The following is a 26,431-nucleotide window of genomic DNA, read 5'->3' as shown; positions in this document are numbered from 1 at the left end:
CTGGACTGTCATGAATGCCCCTTAATTTTTACTGAAACCGTCCTTTTAATTGTCTAGAATCCCTGTTGGGTTTGCCTGAAGTCCCCTCTGATATTTTCCGGCAGCAGTACTGTGAGTGTATGGAATATTTTCTGATAACTGTCTGGAATCACCCCTAGACTAGTTCGGAGTTCCTCCGGAGACTGTCATAAATCCTCTTTTCGATTGACTGGAATCCATCCAGAGATTGTCCAAAGTCTTCTAGGGATTGTCCAGAATCCCTCTGGGACTGTCCTGAATCCTTCTTGGTATTGTACACCAGAATCCGTATTATGTGGTTGCTAATGTTTCACAGCGTGCTGTACGAAAGTGCAATTGCCTTTCCATTGCCGAAATCTCGTCTCGGTTAAGCTTTAGTTTGAAAGGGCACCGCTTAAAATGTTTTCAATACAACAATCAGGTTGCTATGTGTAAATGTTGTTGAGCAATGCGAGTTACGCAGAGTTACTCAAAATTAATTTAGCATTCTATACATTTTTTTATTTGTATAAATGTTTGGATATGAATAAAACATCTTAGATTTATAGACATTTTGGTCGCCTGAACCTGTGTGAAAACTATCATATAGGGTAAATGTCGGCTTTGGCACTCATTGACTATTTTCGACAAGCAAAATGTATACGGTAATTCTAAATTTTATTATCAAAGTATTTCGCTGAATGTATTCAAATGATTCCTTAGTCTTTCAGCTTCAGGTTTTTATGCTGAGCAAATGCATTTTGCCAGGTTATTCCTTGAAATGAAACACACGCACTACAAAATACTGTTTATTTATTGCATATGTGTACGTTACGTCAATAAAAAGCCCATAGAAATGCGGACGCTACTTAGATTGCCTAGAATACGTAAATTCTCCTACCTCGAATAATTTCTGATATATTAACAAGGAAAAATATTGCGCTGAAAATGTAAAACCATTGTCTAAGTCTAAGACCTCAAAAAATTTCAAAATCCCAGATTTCAATAGTCGACTTTTTCAGCAGAATATTTATGTGAGTCGAAATAAAACTACATTGACTTTTTTTTCTGAATCTTAGAAACTGAGATGCAATTTTATAAAAAACTGCTTGAGTAATGGACATTTTTCAAATCCATAATAAAATGTTTTAAACTGGGTATTTTTTCAATTCCAATACCTTTTTTATGCTAATATAACTAAAAGTCCCAGAATGTTAAGAGTATGGAGCAGTTCTAGGCTAAATAGCATACCTTTGTATGGAAGTTTGCGTAATTGTTCGTTATGGACAATTTTGGCTGAAATTCGGCCAATTTGGATGTTTAAAACTTCCGGAATGGCGTACTCGACATTTTTCAAAAACTGATAGCACGTAAACGGACTTTCTGATAGAGCCAGAACCTTTGGTTGATTTTTCGAACTTTTGAGCAGTTCCAGGCAAAATAGCAACAATAGCAAATTTTTGAATCGACCTTCTCCGATTTGTGTGAAACTTTATGCAATTGTTTGTTATGGGCCATGATTCAGATTTTTGCTTAAACCATTTTGGATCTTGTATCATTTTCAAAATGGCGTCCTTGAAATTTTTCAAAAAATTGTAGCACGAATCGGCATTTCTAATTTAAATTGCGTCTCAGACAAAATTCCAGAAAAAAATAATGTCTTTTTGAGAAAAATAGTCGAAAATTGATTTTTTTTAATTTAAAATAAATTTTCGAAATTATGAAAAATTCAAACTTGCTAAAGATTCAAACCATTGAATTCGTAAAAAATTGTAGAACAAGAACTTTTGATCAAATTTTTGAATTTTCAACGGTGTTGTGTATTTTTTCATAGAACATGTTTTAAAATGTCTAAAACATCGTTTTATATGCAGTGATGCAAAATATCATGACACTCACGTGACACTCGTCTTCGCATCAACCGACTATCGCTGACAGATTGTTTTGTCACGCAGTGAGAGTTAGAGCCATGGCAAACAACAATCACCAGTAATGGTCGCTGCTCACAAGCAAAACTTTACACTCGCTGCTGATGATAAAAAGCACAACGAAAACAGTGAAGACTTCTGCAGTACGATCATGAAAAAAAGCGAAACGACAGAACAAAATGAAAACAATGCCTACGCATTCCAAGTTCGTCTCGGCAGGCGCGACTGTGTGAGTTACAAACAAAGCAGGCAGGGAAACGGAAACTGTTGGGCTCACTCACCAACACACTCACATAAGCAAGCAAAGCAGCAACTGCTTCAAAGCGAGCACAGATGAGTGTCGTGATTGTCGGGAATGACCAGATCGGTGATGGATCACAACAGAAGACGACATTCACCAGTTGCTTTTTACTTCTTTCGTCAACTTGAAAGATGGTCATGGAGAGAGCTTCGACGAGCTCATTGATAGGAATGTACAAAGCCTTACTACCATTAGCTGTTTGGCGATCGTGATTGTGATAGGTCGCAACTCTGTTTATATGTATAAATCACAAAGCGTAAAAAAATTCACCAAACATTCCTGTTTATTGATTTTTGTCAATTTTTAAGTGTTCATATTTTTAAACACTTTTTACGAGCTTTATAAAAAAGTGAATTCGTACAAGGATATTTTGCAATATTTAGGTTTTTAACATTGTGGTGGAATTTTTTCATAAAATAACATTATTTAGAAAATCATTATTTTTCTCTACGGCTTGTCTCAGACGTCATTTCGATTAGAAGTACCGTTTCCGTGCAACATTTTTTTTTGAAAAATTTCAGACGTTATTTTGAAAATTCTTTTGAGTTCTAGAATGGCCAAATTTTAGCTAAAATGTAAATCATTGCCCATAACAAACAATTTTGCAAAGTTTCATGCAAATCTGAGAAGGTCGAGTTTTCTCGATTCGTCGTGGAGCTGCTTTTTTTCGTTTGTACGCTTTTGTGGATTTTTTTTCACAGAAATTTAAAATATTTTTTTTCTGAGCATAATAACATGATAAATCGTACTAACAAAAAGTTTAAAAGTCTGACCAAAAGTTCTCGTTCTACAAAGTGTGCATTTTTCATTGAATGAAAAAAAAAAATAATAAATAAAAATCGGTCAAGGATGTTATGCTTAGGATTGTCAAATATATTTTTTTAAATTTATACTTGAAATTACTAAACGCATTTGTTTGTATATTTTTCACAGAAAAACATTATTTTTCTCTACATTGTTGTGTCAGACGTCATTTCGATCATAAGTGCTAATTTCGTACTACATTTTTTTTTAATTTGAAGCATTGAAAAATGCCATTTTAAAAATTTTACAAAATAAAAAATGGACAATTTAAAAAAAAAATGGGGATTATTGCTCATAACAAACAATTATGCAAAGTTTAAAACCAATCATAGTTTTTCCGATTCGTCATTATGGTGGAAATGCTCTGTGTTTAAAATCTCAAAAAATGTGTCCAGTGCTGGAATGCTAAAATTTTTAAAGTCCGGTCTACTAAATTTTTCGTTATGTCCCAGAATCTTGAAAGCTTTTTAGGTTCCAGAATAGTGACATTTTCCAAGTCCGGGATTTCAGTTTATTACTAACGTTCTGGGTTTGATTATTAATTCTAAATCTGAGATTGTAAAATCTTACTAGTTTTATAAGTTAAAGATTTTCTTGTTTCATAAATCATATTAAGTCAAAGTCTTGATGGTTTAGGATTTTGAAAAAAAAAAGACTCCGTAATCTCATAATCTGTCCATGATATGTAAAATTATGCCTTAATTCGATCGCTCACTTCACATAAATCGACCTGGAGACCCAACCGACCGGAGTAGTGACTTTTAGCATTTTTCGAGATTCTGGGAGGCCCCCAAACATGATGCACATGTACGCAAAAAATCAACGTCCTAGGACTTCGACGACCCCTTGACAATAATAGGTATAAAGTAGTGCCGAAGCCATACTCTCCCCTATTAAGCTTGTACTTAAAAAAATGTCAATGCTTTGGGACTGCCATTTCAGATGGTGAATCTTTGCTGTTAGAAATCCAGACCTAACTGTTCTCCTCTTCCCAACAGATCATCGACAATGCCTTGTGCGTTCGACAGCTTCGGTACTCTGGCATGATGGAAACCGCCAAAATCCGAAAAGCAGGTTACGCCATTAGGCACAGCTATTCGGAGTTTGTAGAACGCTATCGACATCTGGGCAAGAACATCGGACCTGCCCACAAGGTTGATTGCAGGGTTGCATCCATGCAAATTTGTCATCTAGTGCTGGCCACGATACCGGATGATTACCAGTTTGGCAGAACCAAGGTATTCCTGAAGGAAAGCCATGATGCATGGCTTGAGTCGGAGCGATCCCGGGTTTACTTACACTATGTCATGTTGATTCAACGTGCTTTCCGACGAGTGCTGTTCTTCAAGTACATTCGAAGGTATCGCATAGCAGCCATCACAATACAGAAACACTGGCGAGCACGTGGCTATCGGTCCAACTATCTGATAATTAGAAACGGTTATAGAAGACTGCAAGCGGTGATCAAGTCTCGCGACTTGACGTACAAATTCGGTAGACTGCGAGAGGTCATCGTGTACTTGCAGGCTCACTGCCGTGGGCATTTGACTCGTAAGAACTTAAAGGACAGGATCACCTACAAGGCCCAGCGTATGAACGAATTACTTGGAATAAAACGCAGGGAGGAAACCCAATTCAAGCAATCCGGCAACAAACGCTGGCGGGAGGATGCCGAACATAACTATTGGCTGCGCGTTGACGAGCTGAATCAAGAGTTGGCCTTGGAAGCAGAAATGAAGAGAACTATCGAGATGGTTCAACCATATCCAGCGATGGATGCGGAAGAAAACAACAAGGTAGTTGACGATGTTTTCGGATTCCTGAATGACCCCATGAGTCCGGAACCGGTACCTAAGCGAAAAACCGCCGTAAGCAAAATGTTAAAATATTTCGAAGAAAAAAGCCGAAACAAAAAGATCATCCCCACTAAGTTGTTGTCCCGTCCTGTAAATTTCTATGAATCGTCTCGATTGTGAACAGGGTACTCAGTGGTTGGAATTCGGAACACAAATCTCACTCTTTTAAACAAACTACACTCGACATTTATGTCTATTTACAAACACCCAACAACAGATACCAAACATGTGCGAAATAATAGGATTACATTTGTAAATAAAATTAATTGGCTGCCATTTTCATCCACGAATGTTATTTATTTCACGCCATTGACTGATTGGAAAAATGATCAAATCGTAGCCCAATGTGCGCAAAGATTTTAATTTGACGATTTCTTGAAGATCTTTAGATCTGAGCCCATCGATGTTGCTCCTATCGCACCCAAATCGCTACTGATGGATGTTAACGATATCGTCGAAGGTGGCACCGAGGCTTATCGGAATTCCACCTGTTTGCGCTAGTGTCAATCGGAACATTTGTGACATTTGAAAATATCAGTGCGATGAGTAATGATTGATTGGATTTCGTCATAGGGCGGTTTTTACAAAGGGCTTGGTTGGATCATTTTTTTATTCCTTTATGTTTCATAATCTCACACACATGCATTCACGCAGGCACACGTACATACGGCTGATAAGTGGTACGATCATTACGCACAACATAAAATGTTATCAGATTATAAAATCATTCAGTGTACAATAAACCATTCACAGGCGAAGAGCGTTTACTGGAGTTCTAGCAGGCTTGTCATACAGTTCGATACATTGAGTAAATCATACAACTACTGTTACAGTCAACCGTTGTGTTTTATTGATATTTGAAAAGCTCTTGAGCTATGTACATACATATATTATTTTAATTTTCAGCGAATCCTCATCTGCTTTACCATTTTGCGTTTTCAGGAGCACAACTCTCACCACCTAGAAGCCGTGATGTTCTGAATATTTTACTCGACGATTTTGCTTAACTGCAACAAACACTGAGCATAATTTTCAACTCTTTTTTTTTTCATAATGTAGACTATCAGTTGTGCGAAAATGTGACGTGATTAACCAAATTGCTTGATATTATACTTCCGTGCCCTACCCTTAAAAGCATATCAGTCCCATCTGGAAAAATAGCAAGCCGAGAAAAACTCAACAACGGAAGTTTTCATAGTATTTTCTGAAGAAAGCATGTGACTTTTAGTGCTGAGTGTAAAATGCCGCTAGTGTACAATCGATTCTAAGGGATAATTAATTTGTGACAAAAAATCTATAGTGGACTGTTATGCTTTTATGAGCAGTCCAGTAGGTCATCACGTTTACGAACATATTCTAAATAGGGAAAATGGCTCTAATGTTGGCCTATGGATCTAATCAATTTTATCAATTGTATCTAGATGAACGCGTCATTGGGACGGTACTTATGGATATTTTTGGTCGCTTTTGAAAATTTAGTCGATTGCTGAATTTATGTATGGGCCCAAATTAGGGGCATTTGGTCGAAATTAAATCCATTTCCCCTATTATACATTTTCATGTTGAAAATTTCAACACACACACAACAAAATTTCAATACTTTTCAAATCACATTTGATCCAAACATAATGCGCTCACACTGCATAGTGGGCCGAGATTGCAACACAGATGGAAACAATTAGTAATCCCAATGCAAAGCATTTCCATAACATTGTGTATTGGCAAATCAAGAAGACTGGCAAATTTACCAGAATCCAAGCGACAGATACAGTAGCGCTGCGCTTGAGTGAAGGTGGAAGCAACGCATAGAAAAATGAGCAAATATACAAACCTTTCTTCTGAGGATGTAATTTTTGCTATCAAATTCGTTCGAAGCATTTACCTTTGAGCTGCAGATGACGCGATTGTACCTGTCTCATAGCGTTTGTATGAGAAAATGGAAGAGTTGCCAGTCTTCTTGATTTGTTGTCTTCGGTTTTTTCCTACTTTTCTATCTAGACAATTCATCGAGCGCTTTTTTCCGTCATTCTTGAATCATCTTGGTGCTTGAAACCTTCATCCACATAGAGTATTTTGTTTTCTGCATCAATTTTGCAGTGATCCGACTGGTGCTTCCACATATTTTTGTTAAGAAAAGTGAAGATTTATAAAACTGCTCCAGCGGTTATGATCTTCCGGATTTTAAATGTGGTGTTATTTAAGCTGTACATCTGTTCAAATATATAAAAAATAATAAAAAAAGACCCCTCTCGGTGGAAATATGCAAGATATGCATAAAAATATAAATTAATTTCAGATGTAAAAAATGTAATTTTGATGTAAACAAACGGTTTGGTTGACGTTTACTCTCATAATCGCCTAGCGCCTCTACATTGGTGGTGCATAGAAACAGCCTATATAGAAATACGCCTTGAACAACGAATCTTTTGCTTAAGAATAAACTGCCACATTGGGCCAGGTATGTACGCCTTTGGCAATGTTGTTTATCTTTAATAAATACACAATTCTCAATAACTTTCAAAGGGACGTATCAGCTTTTGAAAACAATGCATTTGATCGTCATTCAGAAACACATTATCCAATATTTTCGGTGTCTAATGGGAGATGAAAAAGTGTTTTCAACGATTTTAGGACAGCGATATTTTCAATAGGAAAATGAATAATCGTTGAAGAATGAGAGACGAAAATATTGTCGATTCTCAGCTCTGCAAAAAGCAGTTTGAGTGATGTGTCGCTTTAATTGCAGCTGAGTGAGAATTTCTATTTCTAGTTTGAATCGTTGTCGGGTATAAAGGCCTGAAAGACTAGATTTTTCACCTGCGTGAAAAACGCAATCCGTAAAAAAGTCACTTCGCTTGGAACTGTAAACTGATACGATCCAGAGAAATCAATTTTTGTCGATCGCATTTTTTTTCGCTTACGTTTTTAGTCGTGAAAAGAACAGCAGCTATGCGAAAAGTTGAAGTGTAACATTGATCGATCCTCTCGATCGGTAACTGAAACCAGTTCGATTTTGTTTGCCAACCTGGTTAAAATATCATATTTAATTATCTTAAAGATAAATCGTCCAGCTCAAACCTTTGCAGGGGTAAGAGGTGGGACCATCATCATCATCATCATCATCATCCGTCGACTATCTCTTTCGTTAATAACTTGAGCACATCAGTGCTAACATTTGAAAACGGCACAAAAGCCATTTGTAAACAAATGGTTTGTGGGCCCTTTACTCACTACTTGAAGTACACCCACGCGACACAACAGCAACCCTTCCTGACGATGCTGTTGGTTTGCGTGAGCGTTCTTCGGGTAGCGAGTAAAGGGCCCACAAACCATTTGTTTACAAATGGCTTTTGCGCCGTTTTCAAATGTTAGCACTGACATAATCGTTTATTGTTGTGTGTGTCCTATTAGATGCTAGTTAAAAGCTTCTTTTATCGATGTCATACTGTGATATGGCGAACAAAGTAGTGTTTTTGTTGAGTTGTGCTGTGGAAATAAATACATAATTTCGTGTGAAATAGTGCCGTGTGCCGCGAAAGGATCATCCCAACGCGTGCCCGTTGTGTTGTTTTTAACAGGATAAGTAGAGAACGGTTGCCTAGCAACTCGTTTTGGATTTAATTTTGATTTTCCCCCCAGCGCGCTATTGATTTTGTATAGTGAGCTGCGGCGGTAAAATTTTATTTTGTGTTCTCTTCCCCTGTATATGTCTACTGCTAACAGTGTGCGCGTTTAATTTGGCGTGGTAATATGGATGTGTGTAATGTCTGCAAGGAGTCTATTACTATTAGTGGGCTCCCAGTCACATGTGTAGGTCCGTGCAATGGAATGTTCCACTTAAATTGTGCGGCACTCACTAAGACTGCGGCGCGCCTAATAGCAGATAATGCAAATGTTGTTTTCAAATGTGGTAACTGTCTATCAGGTCAGTGTTGTGGCGAGCAGAATGATCTGATCTCGCGCGTCAATAGGATGGAAGAAGAGATGAAGAAAGTTTTTCAACTCTCGGACTCTATCACTGGCATACGAGATCACATTGCTGCTCAGATAGACATCGCGGTTAAAAGCGGGATGGCAGATATAAGCCGAAATGTAAATGGTTTTGAAAATTTAATTTGTGAGAAATTGGATAATATGAAAAGTTCATTTTTTAAAATTAATGCGGAAAACAAATTAGCGGTAATGAATGATCAGTGCAGTGTATCTAGGACGATTCAGTCGGAATCGGACCAAAATACCAGACGCAAAAAACGTAAATTAGTAATCAGTAATAGTGATAATGATGATGTTTTTCAAGAAAATGCGAGTTTTGCGGATGTTGTAAAAAGAGACAGTCGTGCTAGTAAAAGTAAACATGTTAGTAACAGTAACAGTAAAAATAACAGTAACAGTAACAAACAAGATAATCGTAAGACTCGTCCGGTCATTGTGATTAAACCGAAAGAGTCCAAACAAGCTTGCGAAGACACTCGTAAGTTTTTGAAAACTCAGTTGGATCCAAAAACACACAAAATCAGTAATTTTAGAAATGGTAAAGATGGCTCCATTATTGTTGAGTGTGCAACAGGAGCAAATGTAAGTGATGTCAAAAATGGTATTGAAAGCAATCTGGGTGAAAACTATAGTGCTGTTGTTCCCACTTCGGTGCCGAGATTGAAAATAGTGGGCATGAGCGATCAGTATTCCTCCGATGTCTTCATTGACTATTTAAAAAGTCAAAATGAAGACATCGCTATAAATGATGTAAAAGTAGTTAACATGTTTGAAAATCCACGCTTCACGTACAACAAGTTCAGTGTTGTGATTGAAGTCGATTTCGATACGTATAAATGTTTGTTATGCGCGAAAAAAGTAAATGTAGGGTTTGATCGGTGCTCTATAGTTCCCGCGATTAATGTATTGAGGTGTTTCAAATGTGGAGAATTTGGGCACAAGAGCATGGATTGCAAAAATTGTGAGAGATGCTCTAGGTGCAGCCAACAACACAAAACATCGGAGTGTACGTCAACTGTATTGAAATGTGTTAATTGTTTGAAAATGAATAAAGAACGTAAAATGAACTTGGACGTCAACCATGCCGCATTTAGTCCTGAATGTTTGCTCTATAAAAGACTTTTTGAACAGAAGAAAAGCAGCTTGCGTTTCAATAAATAGCAGCCAAGTTCCAGGAATGTGAATCAATTTGATTTTTTATATTTGAATATTGCGGGGTTGTCAACAAACTACGTAGCATTACGTCAGATTGTTGAGGAAAAACGTCCTCTTTTAGTTTTATTATCTGAAACTCATATTGTAGAAACTGAAGCTTTTGACCAGTATAGTATTCCGGGATATATTGTTGCTGCTTGTTTATCACATTCTAGACACACTGGCGGTGTTGCTATTTATGTCAAAGAATCAATTCAATTCGACCTTCGAATCAACGAAGTTATCGATGGTAACTGGTTCTTGGGCATTACAGTTGTGCGTGGCATGAAGATGGGTAATTATGGTGTTTTGTATCATTCTCCCAGTTCTAGTGACCAGCGTTTTGTTGATGTTTTAGAGAACTGGCTAGAGACATTCCTTGATTCAAGTAAATTAAATATATTAGCTGGTGATTTTAATATTAATTGGCGTGACAACCATAATTCGAATCATTTGAAGCGTTTAGCTGATTTTTTCAATTTAAAAACAAACGGTAGATGAGTATACGCGTATTTCCAGGCACAGTAGAACTTTAATTGACCACGTTTATTCCAATTTTGATTCCATTTGTTCAGTTCCGGATGCTGATTTGAAAATAACCGATCATGAGACCTTAGTGATTAATGTATTAGATAATATCAATAATAACGATGACTTAGTCAAATTGAAGTGCTGGAGGAAATATTCGAAACAGGCTGTTTCAAATCTTGTTGAGAGAAGCGTGGATTTTCCATTCGCGGCCGGTAATTTAGATGAATCTGCAGCTGTTCTAACTAACACTTTGAAAACGTGTACCAATCAATTAGTTGAGCAAAAGTTTGTTTCTTTGAAAAACTCGAACAGCTGGTACAATTTGGAACTTTTGCGTCTTAAACGTAAGAGGGACAAATGGTACAAAAAGTTTTGCAGATCAAATAATGATAATCATTGGAATAGGTACACAATCGCGCGTAATAAATATTCACAATCGATAAAACAAACTCGTTGTGAATATGTCCAGAGGAAGATTGATCAGCATCAAAACAACAGCAAAGAGTTATGGAAAATTTTGAAATCTTTATTAAAACCTAGTAATTGTAAACCGCGGTCCATAACTTTTAATGGCACATTAGAACAGTCAGAACCAGTAATTGCATCTATGTTTAATGATTATTTTGTCGAAAGTGTTTCATTGATTAATCAATCCATTGAATTGGTCGATGAACCTGACGAAATAAAACAGCCAGTTAATAGTAGTTGTAGATTTGAAGGTTTTCACCAAATTACTTTAGATGAACTTAGAGTTATTTGCTTTTCATTAGGAAAATCGGCTGGAGTAGATAATGTTAATTCTAGAGTTATTCAAGATTGCTTTCATGTCATTGGCCACATCTTGCTGGACCTTATTAATGAATCTTTGCAGACTGGACATGTGCCACAAATTTGGAAGGAATCCTTAGTGGTTCCTATTCAAAAAGTTGCTGGAACGATTAAAGCCGAAGAGTTTCGTCCCATCAACATGTTGCACACATTAGAGAAAATTTTAGAACTTGTTGTTAAAGGCCAGCTGTTGGAGTATTTGAATAGCAACTCTTTGTTGATACCAGAACAATCAGGATATCGGGAAGGTCATTCCTGTGAAACTGCGTTGAATTTGGTGTTAGCAAAGTGGAAAGACAACTTGGAGCGTAAAGATACGACTGTTGCTGTTTTTTTGGATCTGAAACGCGCTTTTGAAACAATTTCTAGGCCCTTACTGTTAAGTACAATCAAGCGCTTTGGAATTACGAGTACTGCTTATAAATGGTTTGAAAGCTATTTATCTGATAGAACTCAACGGACTGTTTTTAATGATTCTGTTTCTAGTCCCGTGGGGAATAACCTTGGAGTGCCCCAGGGAAGTGTATTAGGGCCTCTTTTATTTATTATGTATATTAATGATTTGCGACGCGTTTTACGATTTTGCGACATTAATCTTTTTGCAGATGATACTGTGTTATTCATTGCAGCTAAGGATTTAGAAGTTGCCGTCTCACATTTGAATGAAGATTTGCGTTCTCTAAGTAGATGGTTGAAGTGTAAGCAGTTGAAATTAAATACAAGTAAAACTAAATTCATGGTAATTTCGCGGAACCGAGTAAATGATAATGTCTCCGTGGTAATTGATGATGAGGCTATTGATCGCGTTCGGGAGATTAAATATCTTGGCGTGATTATTGATGACAAACTTAAGTTCAACTCTCACATTGACAATGTCATCAAGAAAATTGCCAAGAAGTATGGAATTCTATGTCGACTGAAAAACGATTTAACTATTGCCAGTAAAATACAGCTATACAAATCAATCATCTCTCCTCATCTAGACTTTTGCCCATCCATTTTATTTCTAGCCAATGAAACACAAATATCGAGATTACAGCGTTTGCAGAATAAAATAATGCGTTTGATTTTGCGATGTAATAGATTCACTTCCTCAACTTTGATGCTGGACGCTTTAAAATGGCTGTCAGTGAAGCAAAGAATAGTTTATTTGACTATGGTGTTCATTTTTAAAGTAGTAAATGGTTTGCTGCCTCGATATTTGTGTGATCGAATTGAAAGAGGAAGTGATTTTCATAGATATAATACTAGAAACGCGGATGAAATAAGAACACCACATTTCTTGACTTGCGCTTCACAGAATTCATTGTATTTTAAAGGAGTAAATGTTTTCAATTCGATGCCTAGACATATTAAACGTGCAACAACATTAGCAGAATTCAAGAGACATTGTATTTCACACGTTAAAACTGTCTTTTGAACAGTTATCCAGTGATTTTTATTTTTTTTTTTATGAATGGACGAAGTATGTATCTTGACGAAGTTATTTATAACGGATTATTTTGTATGGATAGCTGTCATAACGACTTTTTAATAATTATTGTAGCACTGCAAAAACTATTTTGTTCGCCACGATGGTGATGATGGATTTTTTTTTTATATTTGAATTAAAGTAGTAGTTAAAAAAAAAGTAGTAGTCTACAAAGGTTTGAGCCTCGCGCGCGTATTATGGATATAGAGGACTGAATTTAACATTTGATAAAAAAATGCAACTTTGAAGCTTATTTGGAAGATACTTTGAGTTAGTATTAAGTTTTCTGGCTGAATGTCGGGGGTTCGTGAGCATTCCTGACATTGCTGAAAATTATAATAGCATCATTGCGGGGTTGCTAGTGTATAGGATGCTTTGTTGATTGTTCATTAACTCTTGATTGCTTGTAATACTTATGAATATTCTAGGTGGACAAAAAGGCGAACTAAGAGGTGGACGCCTAAGCTTTTTCACATTTATGTATATTGCTGTGAAGCAACTGTAAAGTCTAGAGGGAATTTATATCTGTAACTGTAACCAGCTCGTTTTTGTTTGCTAACCTGGTTAAAATGTTTATATTTAATTATCTTAAAGATAAATCGTCCAGCTCAAACCTTTGTAGGGGTAAGAGGTGGGACCATCATCATCATCGATCTGTGTGCTGAAAATACCTGTTACTGTCTTTACATGGCCGTGGGGATACAAAGAGAAAGTCAACGAAGAGAATCTGTCAATGTTACTTAGAACCTAATGTAATGTTCAGCTTGAAATGACTCAGTTGCAAATATCTGAAACTCAGCCAACAAATGAGAAATTTGCTAAGTTCTCAAAGAGATATTTTATTTATTTATTTATTCAGTCTTCGACTATTTCGTACAGACTAATCTCAGCATATCCTATTTACTCTTAACCTATTTTTAAAACAGAGCCTCGTAATATTAAAATCGAGGTTCTCACAACCAGCATTAAACACTCTAAGGCAGGAACTTAGCGAATTATTAATCTCATAACTAGTCCTGTGACTGGGAATGCCGATAAGCCCAGAGAACCGTAATTGGCGATGAGGTGCGTGGAGCAAAACTTCCTGTAGTATGTTGCAATCTCAGCCGTCTCCCCGATAGCAAATCTTTTTTGATCAATCGGTACCGATCTTGGTAATCAGGAAGATTAACGGAATCATTACACGGTAGGTTCCGAAGTGCAAAGCGTATGAACAGTTTTTGAATTCGTTCGATGCGGATTACCTGGGACGTGTGATATTGTGCCCAAACCGGAGTAGCGAATTTCAGACTTCCAGACTTAAATGCGTACACATCGGTTAGTTCGTTTTCGGAAAATGGTTTTGCTGTAATGGTGGAAATATGATCGTTAAAGCGAAGTTTGCAGTCCATTATAACTCCTAAATCGCGAATAGACTGCACACGTTCCAGCGAAGTAGTGTCGATTCGTTATTGGTGAATGAGTGTGGACCAACTGCTAAATGTGATCGAATTGCATTTATTGGTGTTCACGCTCATACCATTCTCTTTGCACCAGCTCAACACCACAGAACAATACAGACGCGATAATTCTGAAGATTTTTATCAGCATAAAGCAGCTTTCCAGAGGATATTCGAAGGCATACGGCGTCGAGAAAAGGTCCTAACACAATACCCTGCGGTACACCAGATGGTATGTTGAACATAAAGGGTGATACGGTCAAAATTTGGTCAATATCAACTTGACGTATTTCTTTCAATTTTGCATTTAAAAAACCTGAACACCCCTCATTTTGAAGGTGTGTGTGTGTAGAATGTTGCTCCTATTTTGATTTTGGAGTTCACTCTTCAGTTGTCAAAATGCCGTCCAAGCAAGAAGAGCAGCGTATCAAAATTATGCTCGCGCATCGCGAAAATCCAAGCTACTCGCACGCAAAGTTGGCAAAATCGCTAAAAGTTGCCAAATCAACCGTTACAAATGTAATTAAAGTGTTTGGGAAACGTTTGTCGACAGCCAGGAAGTCTGGATCGGGGGGAAATCGAAAACAGGAAGCCGCTGAGACGACAAAGAGAGTTGCCGGTAGTTTCAAGCGAAACCCTAACCTCTCTCTCCGAGATGCCGCAAATAAGCTGGGTGTATCGTCTACAACCGTGCATCGAGCCAAAAAACAAGCCGGACTATCGACTTACAAGAAGGTAGTGACTCCAAATCGCGATGATAAACAAAATACGACGGCCAAAGCGCGATCCCGGAGGCTGTACACGACGATGCTGACGAAGTTTGACTGCGTGGTAATGGACGACGAAACCTACGTCAAAGCCGACTACAAGCAGCTTCCGGGACAGGAGTTTTATACGGCAAAAGGAAGGGGAAAGGTAGCAGATGTTTTCAAGCACATGAAACTGTCAAAGTTCGCAAAGAAATATCTGGTTTGGCAAGCCATCTGTACCTGTGGCTTGAAAAGCAGCATTTTCATAGCTTCCGGGACTGTCAACCAAGAAATTTACGTGAAAGAGTGTTTGAATAAACGTCTGCTGCCTTTCCTGAAGAAACACGGTTGTTCCGTACTGTTTTGGCCGGATTTGGCATCTTGCCATTACGGTAAAAAGGCCATGGAGTGGTACGCCGCCAACAACGTGCAGGTGGTTCCCAAGGACAAGAACCCTCCCAACACGCCAGAGCTCCGCCCAATTGAGAAATACTGGGCTATTGTCAAGCGGAACCTAAAGAAGACCAAAAAAACTGCTAAGGGCGAGCAGCAGTTCAAGGCAAACTGGCTTTCTGCGGCGAAGAAGGTGGACAAGGTGGCTGTACAAAATCTGATGGCAGGGGTCAAACGTAAGGCCCGGCAATTCGGATTTGGAAAAGCGGAAGCCTAACTGAATATTTTTCCTGAATTTTATACTAATTGAACTTGAAAAAGAAATTTAATTTGATTTTTTAAATAAACGATTTCACCGATTTACACGCGTTTTCCCTTGACCAAATTTTGACCGTATCACCCTTTACTGGACCGTGACGAATTCACTCGCACAAATGCCTTCGACCCGTTAGATATGACATTATCCAGTTCGCAATCCAAACCGGAAAACCCATATGTTTCAGCTTCTCCGCTGAATAGATGTGCCGGACAGTGTCGAACGCTTTCGAAAAGTCGATGTAAATAGAGTCCACCTGGTTTCAGCGTTCGATCTCGCGGAACAGTACGTTGGTGTAGCATAGTAATAGACGGGTGTGGTATGCTGATACTCAAAGATTATCGGCTTCGCTGCATTCAGCACGACTTTATACACTAGAGCAGCGCTGCCAAACGTGTGGCTCGCGGGCCGGACGTTGTCTCTGTACCTTAACAAAGATATATTTTTTTTTTCTAATGTTATTCATAATTATCAAAATTTTAGCCCAGAATGAATGAGAAATAAACAAAATGTAGCTTGAAACAAGTTCATCGAACATAGATACAAGCATTTAAAAAAGCAAGTTTAGAAAGGTTGGGAAGGCCTGCGCTAGAGTTTTGAGAACCTTTCCCAAACAACAGAGAATCGAAGTCCCACCGTAGTTTGCTACATTATTCAAGCTGCCAGATTTGTGTACAGGAATCATTGAAGCGGTTTTCCATAAACATGGGAATGTTCTTTGTTCTAACGAACAGTTGAATAGTAGCGTCAAAGGTACAACTAGAGATGCAGCGCAATTCTTCACTAATAAAGGTGGCAGACCATCGACTCCAGCGCCTTTCGATGCGTCTAATTTAACCAACATATTGGAAGGTGGATACCATAAGATGGCACGTATTGAAAATATTCCGGGCGAGATTCTGGCGAAGTTGAACAGAACACACGAAGCAAATCTCTGTTCTCATTGGATTTGTGAGCGAAAAATTGTTTGCGAGCAGTCTGCTGCGCAGATTACTCAACTCAGCCGTCCACCAAAGGCTTCCTGTTGACGCCCCTTAAAGTACGACGGTGGCGAGGTACATTTGAGTGAAGAATCTCATACAGCTTGTCATGAGACAAGAGCACCTTTGCGTCAACAGAAATTGTCAGATCAATTGCTTCCGAATCAGGATTAAGTTGGTGAGAAGATGATGGAGCTGTGCAAATCCACTTGCAGAATGAACGGTGAGTGATGAGCATCGATAGGTAATGAGTGGTAGTGGTAGCTGCAAATTCATCAATGACATCCGGAGAATTCGTGAATGCTAGATCGAGTAGTCTACCGTTCGGGTTTGCATAAGAATTCACTTGAACCAGACCACACGCAGAGATGGATTCGGTGAGATTGAGTTCTTGGTCACTGGAAGCATTCGATGGTATATATCCATTAACGTCCTTACTAAAACACTATTGCAGTTGAGGAAGATTGTAATCATGACGAACGATCCGGTAAATTCTGGGCAGCCGTAGCGTGAGCCGAATATGATCATGCGTCGGAATTGGGGCGAAGATAGATGCCAATGGTGAGGAAGTATTATTTGAAACAGCAATTTGTTCAAGCTATCTACAATTGTCTACGAATCAGAAGTTGAACTGCTCAAAACAGAACCGTACTTGCCAAAAATATCATGTTGGAAGACCCCTTCTCTGACCCCACACACACAGAGCCATGACGACTGCTGAACGAAGACGGTAAAAGCTCGACTGTTGGGGGATGGGGGTTTATTAGTTTATTAGGAGTTTCCATGTAGACAGTATCGATGCGTCCCAAAGTAGAAATATGTAGAGTTGAAATTGTTGAATAATGACGGCTAAATGGTGTAGTCCTTAAACCAAGCAACAAATCAGGAGTTGAACTGATCAAAAAGGAATCGTACTTGCCTGCACTATCAGTTTGGAAGACCACGTTTTCTGACTCACACACAGGGCCGGGACGACTGATTAGCGACAGCAGGAATGGCACAAATGTGGTGACTGTGACTGTGGGCCAACACCGGTGCGACCCAGAGTAAGGTGTGGCCCACTTAGAATTGGAACAAACATTTTTGATTCTTACTGATCCTAGTGGTCGGATTTGGAAGTTTTTAACGTAATAGGTAGAAGTTTTCCCTATCAGATGATGGTGTTGGTTAGCGTGGGATGCCTTCGTTTTGTAAGTAAAGGCTTTGGAACGGTTTGTTTACAAATGCTGATGGGCCCTTTTCTATTGTTGATCCAGGTATGTGTTCCCTATAACAATAACAACATCGAAAGATGATGATGATGATGATGATGGTCCCACCTCTTACCCCTACAAAGGTTTGAGCTGGACGATTTATCTTTAAGATAATTGAATATGACATTTTAACCAGGTTGGCAAACAAAATCGAACTGGTTTCAGTTACAGATATAGATTCCCTCTAAAGTTTACAGTTGCTTCACAGCGATATAAATGTGGAAAAGCTCAGGCGTCCACCTCTTAGTTCGCCTTTTTGTCCACCTAAAATATTCATAAGTATTACAAGCAATCAAGAGTTAATGAACAATCAACAAAGCATCCTATTACACTAGTAACCCCGCAATCTGATGCTATCATAATTTTCAGCAATGTCAGGAATGCTCACGAACCCCTAACATTTGCCAGAAAACTTACTACTAACTCAAGGTATCTTTCAAATAAGCTTCAAAATTGCATTTTTTTTATCAAATGTTAAATTCAGTCCTCTATATCCGTAATACGCGCGCGAGGCTCAAACCTTTGTAGACTACTTTTTTTTTTAATTAATCTACTATAAAATCAAATATTAAAAATCCATCATCACCCTCGTGGCGAACAGAAATAGTTTTTGCAGTGCTACAATAATTATTAAAAAGTCGTTATGACAGCTATCCATATAAAATAATCCGTTAGAGATAACTTCGTCAAGATACATAATTGGTCAATTCATAAAAAAATCACTGGATAACTGTTCAAAAGACAGTTTTAACGTGTGAAATGCAGTGTCTTTTAAATTCTGTAAGTGTTGCTAAACGTTTGATATGTCTAGGCATCGAATTGAAAACATTTATTCCTTTATAATATAATGAATTTTGTGAACCACAAGACAAGAAATGTGGTGTTCTTATTTCAACCGCGTTTCTAGTATTATATCTATGAAAGTCACTTCCTCTTTCAATTCGATCACACAAATATCGAGGCAGCAAACCGTTAACTACTTTAAAAATGAACACCATAGTCAAATATACAATTCTTTGCTTCACCGACAACCATTGTAAGGCGTCTAACATCAAAGTTGAGGAAGTGAATCTATTACATCTCAAAATCAAACGCATTATTTTATTCTGCAAGCGCTGTAATCTCGATATTTGTGTTGCATTGGCCAGAAATAAAATGGAAGGGCAAAAGTCAAGATGAGGAGAGATGATTGATTTGTATAGCTGTATTTTACTGGCAATAGTTAAATCGTTTTTCAGTCGACATAGAATTCCATACTTCTTGGCAATTTTCTTGATGACATTGTCAATGTGAGAGTTGAACTTAAGTGTGTCATCAATAATCACGCCAAGATATTTAATCTCCCGAACGCGATCAAGAGTCTCATCATCAATTACGACAGAGACGTTCTCATTTACTCGATTCCGCGAAATTACCATAAATTTAGTTTTACTTGTATTCAATTTTAACTGCTTATACTTCAACCATCTACTTAGAGAACGCAAATCTTCATTCAAGTGTAAAACGGCATCATCTAAATCCTTAGCTGCAATGAATAACACAGTATCATCTGCAAAAAGATTAATGTCGCAAAATCGTAAAACACGTCGCAAGTCATTAATATACATAATAAATAACAGGGGCCCTAATACACTTCCCTGGGGCACTCCAAGGTTATTCCCCACGGGACTGGAAACAGAATCATTAAAAACAGTCCGTTGAGTTCTGTCAGACAAATAGCTTTCAAACCATTTATATGCAGTACTCGTAATTCCAAAGCGCTTGATTGATCTTAACAATAAGGGCCTAGAAATTGTTTCAAAAGCGCGTTTAAGATCCAAAAAAACAGCACAATCGTATCTTTACACTCCAAGTTATTTTTCCACTTCGCTAATACCAAATTCAACGCGGTTTCACAAGAATGACCTTCCCGATATCCCGATTGTTCTGGTATCAACAAACTATTACTATTTAAATACTCCAACAGCTGACCTTTAACAACAAGTTCTAAAATTTTCTCTAATGTGTGCAACATGTTGATGGGACGAAACTCTTCGGCTTTAATCGTTCCAGCAACTTTTTGAATAGGGACCACTAAGGATTCCTTCCAAATTTGTGGCACATGTCCAGTTTGTAATGATTCATTAATAAGGTCCAGCAAGATGTGGCCAATGACATGAAAGCAATCTTGAATAACTCTAGCATTAACATTATCTACTCCAGCCGATTTTCCTAATGAAAAACAAATAACTCTAAGTTCATCTAATGTGATTGGGTGAAACACTTCAAATCTACAACTACTATTAACTGGCTGTTTTATTTCGTCAGGTTCATCGACCAATTCAATAGATTGATTAATCAATGAAACGCTATCTACGAAATAATCATTAAACTTAGCTGCAATGACTTGTTCTGACTGTTCTAATGTGCCATTAAAAGTTATGGACCGCGGTTTGCAATTACTAGGTTTTAATAAAGATTTCAAAATTTTCCATAACTCTTTGCTGTTGTTTTGATGCTGATCAATCTTCCTTTGAACATATTCACAACGAGTTTTCTTTATCGATTGTGAATACTTATTACGCGCGATTGTGTACCTAGTCCAATGATTGTCATTATTAGATCTACAAAACTTTTTGTACCATTTGTCCCTTTTCCGTTTAAGACGCAAAAGATCCAAATTGTACCAGCTGTTCGAGTTTTTCAAAGAAACAAACTTTTGCTCAACTAGTTGATTGGTACACGTTTTCAAAGCGTTATTAAGAACAGCTGTAGATTCATCTAAGTTACCGGCCGCGAATGGAAAATCCAGGCTTCTCTCAACAAGATTCGAAACAGCTTGCTTCGAATATTTCCTCCAGCACTTCAATTTTACAAAATTATCGTTATCGTTAACATGGTCTAAGACATTAATCACTAAAGTCTCATGATCGGTTATTTTCAAATCAGTATCCGTAACTGAACAAATGGAATCAAAATTGGAATAAACGTGGTCAATTAAAGTTCTACTGTGCCTGGAAATACGCGTATACTCATTTACCGTTTGCTTTAAATTAAAAAACTCAGCTAAACGCTTCAAATGATTCGAATTATGGTTATCACGCCAATTAATATCAAAATCACCAGCCAATATATTTAATTTACTAGAATCAAGGAATGTCTCAAACCAGTTCTCTAAAACTTCAACAAAACGCTGGTCACTAGAACTGGGAGAATGATACAAAACACCATAATTACCCATCTTCATGCCACGTACAACTGTAATGCCCAAGAACCAGTTGCCATCAATAACTTCGTTGGTACGAAGGTTGAATTGAACTGATTCTTTGACATAAATAGCAACACCGCCAGTGTGTCTAGAATGTGATAAACAAGCAGCAACAATATATCCCGGAATACTATACTGATCAAAAGCTTCAGTTTCTACAATATGAGTTTCAGATAAGAAAACTAAAAGAGGACGTTTTTCCTCAACAATCTGACGTAATGCTACGTAGTTTGTTGACAACCCCGCAATATTCAAGTATAAAAAATCGAATTGATTCACATTCCTGGAACTTGGCTGCTATTTATTGAAACGCAAGCTGCTTTTCTTCTGATCAAAAAGTCTTTTATAGAGCAAACATTCCGAGCTAAATGCGGCATGGTTGACGTCCAAGTTCATTTTTCGTTCTTTATTCGTTTTCAAACAATTAATACATTTCAATACAGTTGACGTACACTCCGACGTTTTGTGTTGTTGGCTGCACCTAGAGCATCTATCACAATTTTTGCAATCCATGCTCTTGTGCCCAAATTCTCCACATTTGAAGCATCTCAACACATTAATCGCGGGAACTATCGAGCACCGATCAAACCCTACATTTACTTTTTTCGCACATAACAAACATTTATAAGTATCGACATCGACTTCAATTACAACACTAAACTTGTTATAAGTGAAGCGTGGATTTTCAAACATGTTCACTACTTTAACATCATTTATAGCGATGTCTTCATTTTGACTTTTTAAGTAGTCAATGAAGACATCGGAGGAAAACTGATCGCTCATGCCCACTATTTTCAATCTTGGCACCGAAGTGGGAACAACAGCACTATATTGTTCACCCAGATTGCTTTCAATACCAGTTTTTACATCATTAAGATTAGCTCCTGTTGCACACTCAACAATAATAGAGCCATCTTTACCATTCCTAAAATTACTGATTTTGTGTGTTTTTGGATCCAACTGAGTTTTCAAAAACTTACGAGTATCTTCGCAAGCTTGTTTGGACTCTTTTGGTTTGATCACAATGACCGGACGAGTCTTACGATTACTCTGTTTGTTACTGTTACTGTTAATGTTACTGTTACTGTTGATGTTACTATTACTGTTACTAATATTTTTACTTTTACTTGCATGACTAGATCTTTTTACAACATCCGCAAAACTCGCATTTTCTTGAAAAACATCATCAGTCGAATCGTTGTCACTATTTTGAAATTTACGTTTTTTGCGTCTGGGATTTCGGTCCGATTCAGAATGAACCGTCCTAGATGCACCATTCGTTGCAGCTAAATTTTTTTCCGTACTAATTTCAAAACATGAACTAGTCATCGTATTCCATTTCTCACTAATTAATTTTTCAAAGCAACTTAAAGAATCGTTCATATTTTGTTGCATTTTTTCCATGCCAATTCTCAACGCGTTGTCTATCTGAGCAGCAACGTTGTTTCGTATACCAGTGATAGAGTCAGCAACAGAAGACAATTGCTTCATTGCTTCCCCCAGCATTTTGGTATCCGAAACCGATACATTCTGCTCGTCACAACTCTGATCTGACAGACAATTACTACACTTGAATAGAACATTTGCATTATCTGTGATAAGCTTTGCCTGAGTCCGCGTGAGTGTAGTGCACTTGCAATGAAATACACGAGCACACTTACCCACACAGATAACCGGCAAATCACTTACCAAAATCCCCAAATTACATATTGCACACTCAGCCATATATATCACCTATACACATAAACTTTACATGCAACACTACAGAGACACAAGTAAAAACGAACGAAAGCAAAAATTTACAATGCACTAGCTTACTAAAAGGGGATAAAAAATCGAAGCGCAGTTCGAACGTGCTTCATAGAAACTCAAAATGGAAGAAGAAACAAGGACAATAATTGTGTGCAGTCATTTGGAAAACCCTTCGTGGTCTGGACCTAAGCTTGTAAAAGAGTTAAGTTCTCCCAGAAAAAAACCGTTTAATGAAAAAGTACAGCGGAACCATTTCGACGGTTTGTAAGCCACAAAGCAAGCGGGCGAGAACTGTCAACCAGTGATGCAAAATATCATGCCACTCACGTGACACTCGTCTACGCTTCAACTGACTATCGTTGACAGAACGTTTTGTCACGCAGTGAGAGGTAGAGCCATGGCAAACAACAATCACCAGTAATGCTGGGTTTAGAATAGGCAATTCAAATGATCAACTCAGTTGAATTCAATTGGCTTGAAAAGTTGAGCCTGGTTCAACTTTTTTCAATTCAAGTGAGTTGATCAAGTCAGTTGAATGGCATGGTTTACACGTTCAATTCGCGTTCAAGTCAATTGAATTCAACTGACTTGATCAATTGACTTGCCCTGTCTAAACCCAGCTTAATGGTCGCTACTCACAAGCAAAACGTTACGCTTGCTGCTGATGATGAAAATCACAACCATGAGAAAAAGCGAAACGACAGAAAATGAAAACAATGCCTATGCATTCGAAGTTCATCCCGGCAAGCGCGACTGTATGAGTTACAAACAAAGCAGACAACATTAAACGGAAGCTGTTGGGCTCACTCACCAACACAATCACATAAGCAAGCAAAGCAGCAACTGGTTCAAAACGAGCACAGATGATTGTCGTGATTGTCGGGAAGTACCAGATCGGTGATGGATCACAACCGAAGACGGCATTCAACAATTGCTTTTTACTTCTTTCGTCAACTTGATGGATGCTGTCAACCGTCAACTGTGGAATAATTTCATCACGACCATTAAGTCTAATCCAAACATCTCGGGCCGTGATTTGCCCAAAAAGTTCGGTGTCGCACGCAGTACCGTGCAACGGATTCGTCTCCGGGAAGGCTTCAAGTCATACCGTGTCTACAGACAACTAAATAGGGATCAAAAGCTAAATAATGTAGCCTCGGGGAGATGATCCTGCTCAATTCAAGATTGTGATTTGCAGATAAATTTGCACGCAAATACATGATTTGGTAGGGCATCTGTAGCTGCGGTAAGAAGACAAAGGTTTTCATCACAGATAAGACATTAAATTCAGAGCTTTACAGGACGGAATGTCTCTAAAAATGAGTATTACCATTCATCCGATCCCACAAGCAACCTGTCATGTTTTTGCCAGATCATGCGAGCTGCCATTATAGTAAAACGTGGTAAAACCAACCGGTGGAAACTAACGATTTTAAATTGGCTCACTACTTGACTAGCCTATTGGTCCCAAGAAAATCGTTTAACGTACCCCATTCTAGTCGAAATTCTAGTACAGCATTATGTTTGTTTTGATTCGCTATGAAAGTTTGACAGATAAAATGAGGGGTTCGTGGATTTTCCTATGTTTCGAGGGGTGCATCGATTAGCTTGAGACCGAAGAGAGTACCAGAGCTGAGCCAAAAAGTTCAGCACGTTTCTTAGGGACCTTTTAGTCTTAGAGTTACCTCTATGGTAGAACCATAGAGGTAACTCTAAGACCACTGGGTCCCGAAGAAAATCATTATTATTTTTGGCTCACTCAGTACCAGAACAACGGTCCCAAGCAGTCCCAAGCTATTTCACTCACCCCTGCATGTTCTGCATGAATCCACACACCCCTGATGTTATCTGTCAAACTTTCATATCGAATCAAAACAAACATAGTGTAGTAATAGAATTTCAACTAGAATAGGGTACGTTAATCGTTTGCTTGGGACCAATAGGCTACTAAAGTGGTGAGCCAATTTAAAATCGTTAGTTTCGTATTGATTGATTGAAACTAACGAGATTCAGTTTATTCCGAAAGAACTCAACCCACCTAATTGTTCCCAGCTCAGACCGGAAGAGTGGTTTAGGGCTATTATGAAAAGGAAGCTGTAGGTGAATTGGCAGTGTCGTTAAAAACATTAATGAATTGAAAACAAAGTGGAATAAGCATGCCGAAACAATGGTTGCAAATAGTATGTGCCGGTTGATGAGTCTGGAAAAGTACCTTTTTTTGTATTTTTCCTTTTAAGAACTTTTAAAATTCAACATTTTAGTTGAAACAGGTTTATACTTTGTTGTTCTACATTCGAAATATGCACAATTGTTTTTGTTCCAATTCTAAATGGGTCACACTTTAGTTGCATGTTGAGTTGAGCTATCAGCGATCAGCAAAGGCATGATTGCTAGATTGATGGCGGTAAACTCCAAAATGGAATAATTTTTAATACCGTCCCTGTTTGGATGATCTGCGAATTGTTTGCATAGCATCGTGTTGAATAACTCTGATGTCGACATCAAAGCAGCCGGACATTCTTGATCGGGATTTAATCCGAGGATAATACCGATTGGAGCTTACCGCCATGAGAGTGCACTGGATTATGAGTCCTGAGCCAATCGCTTCCAGTCGCTATGGACAAAATGTGATCTTATGTCCTTCAGCATTAAGCCAGCGTGTGCGATATCTGCTGTGGAGTCGACGATCTCTTCCGGGTTCTCTACTGAACTTTATTTTCGCATGTTGCTCATCCGACATTCGTGCTACATGCTCAGACCACTATAGCCTTTTGCGTTTTATAAACTTCACAATTTCCATTCCATTATGTATTTATGTATAATATACAATTCGTTTTTCATGTTACACCGGTCGATTCCATTTTCCATTGTCTGATGCATACTAACCATACAGTTTTCACGATCTTCCATTTCTAATAACACACTGGTAAGGCTGCTCAAGCATACATCACTCAAATCGATAAACAACACACATGTCATTACATCGAATTCAAACACATAAAGCAACCGATGATACAGACAAAACGCTTGCTACGACTACTAAGACAAACTCTATTTGCATCATAGTTGAATCTGAGGGGTAGAAGGATATATTGCTTGTCTGCTTTGTTGCAATAATATGGTTGAGGACACAACTTGATCGGAATCTAGAAAAGACATAACAAAACAATTCCCATTAACACACGTGCATCATCTTCGGCTTTACTTCATGAAGCAGCTTGTCAACAATTTCGTTGGCCCGAGCGAGATGTGTTGCAGAGACTGTTTGTCGTGAAAAAATAGGAAGAAAGTTATATCATTAGTGCTTTCCATTTCTGACAAAGCGTTCTGCTCGATCATTTGTCATTTTGTAAATTGGAAGTCATCAATCATCAAATCTTTGATTACGTACCATAAGTT

General features: G+C 38.0%; 1 protein-coding gene across 3 annotated transcripts in view; it reads left to right on the top strand.

Moving 5' to 3' along the window:
- The window catches only part of LOC135697005 (unconventional myosin-VIIa-like), a 47,903-nt gene that overhangs the window by 15,086 nt on the left and 6,386 nt on the right, over positions 1 to 26,431 (top strand). The window contains exon 7 of one of the 3 annotated variants that reach the window (XM_065216547.1): positions 4,029 to 4,898. In XM_065216547.1, the coding sequence (XP_065072619.1) occupies positions 4,029 to 4,898 (870 nt within the window). Of the gene's footprint in view, positions 1 to 4,028; positions 5,169 to 26,431 lie in introns of those variants that run through there. The other 2 variants (XM_065216549.1, XM_065216550.1) reach the window with 2 other exon arrangements.

This window comes from Ochlerotatus camptorhynchus, unplaced genomic scaffold (genome assembly GCF_037179485.1).
Source record: "Ochlerotatus camptorhynchus isolate MF236.1 unplaced genomic scaffold, CSIRO-AGI_Acam_v1.1 ptg000064l, whole genome shotgun sequence".
Lineage (NCBI taxonomy): Eukaryota > Metazoa > Arthropoda > Insecta > Diptera > Culicidae > Ochlerotatus > Ochlerotatus camptorhynchus.
Note: the sequence above shows the minus strand (reverse complement) of the source record. Positions and strands in the feature narration are given on the sequence as shown.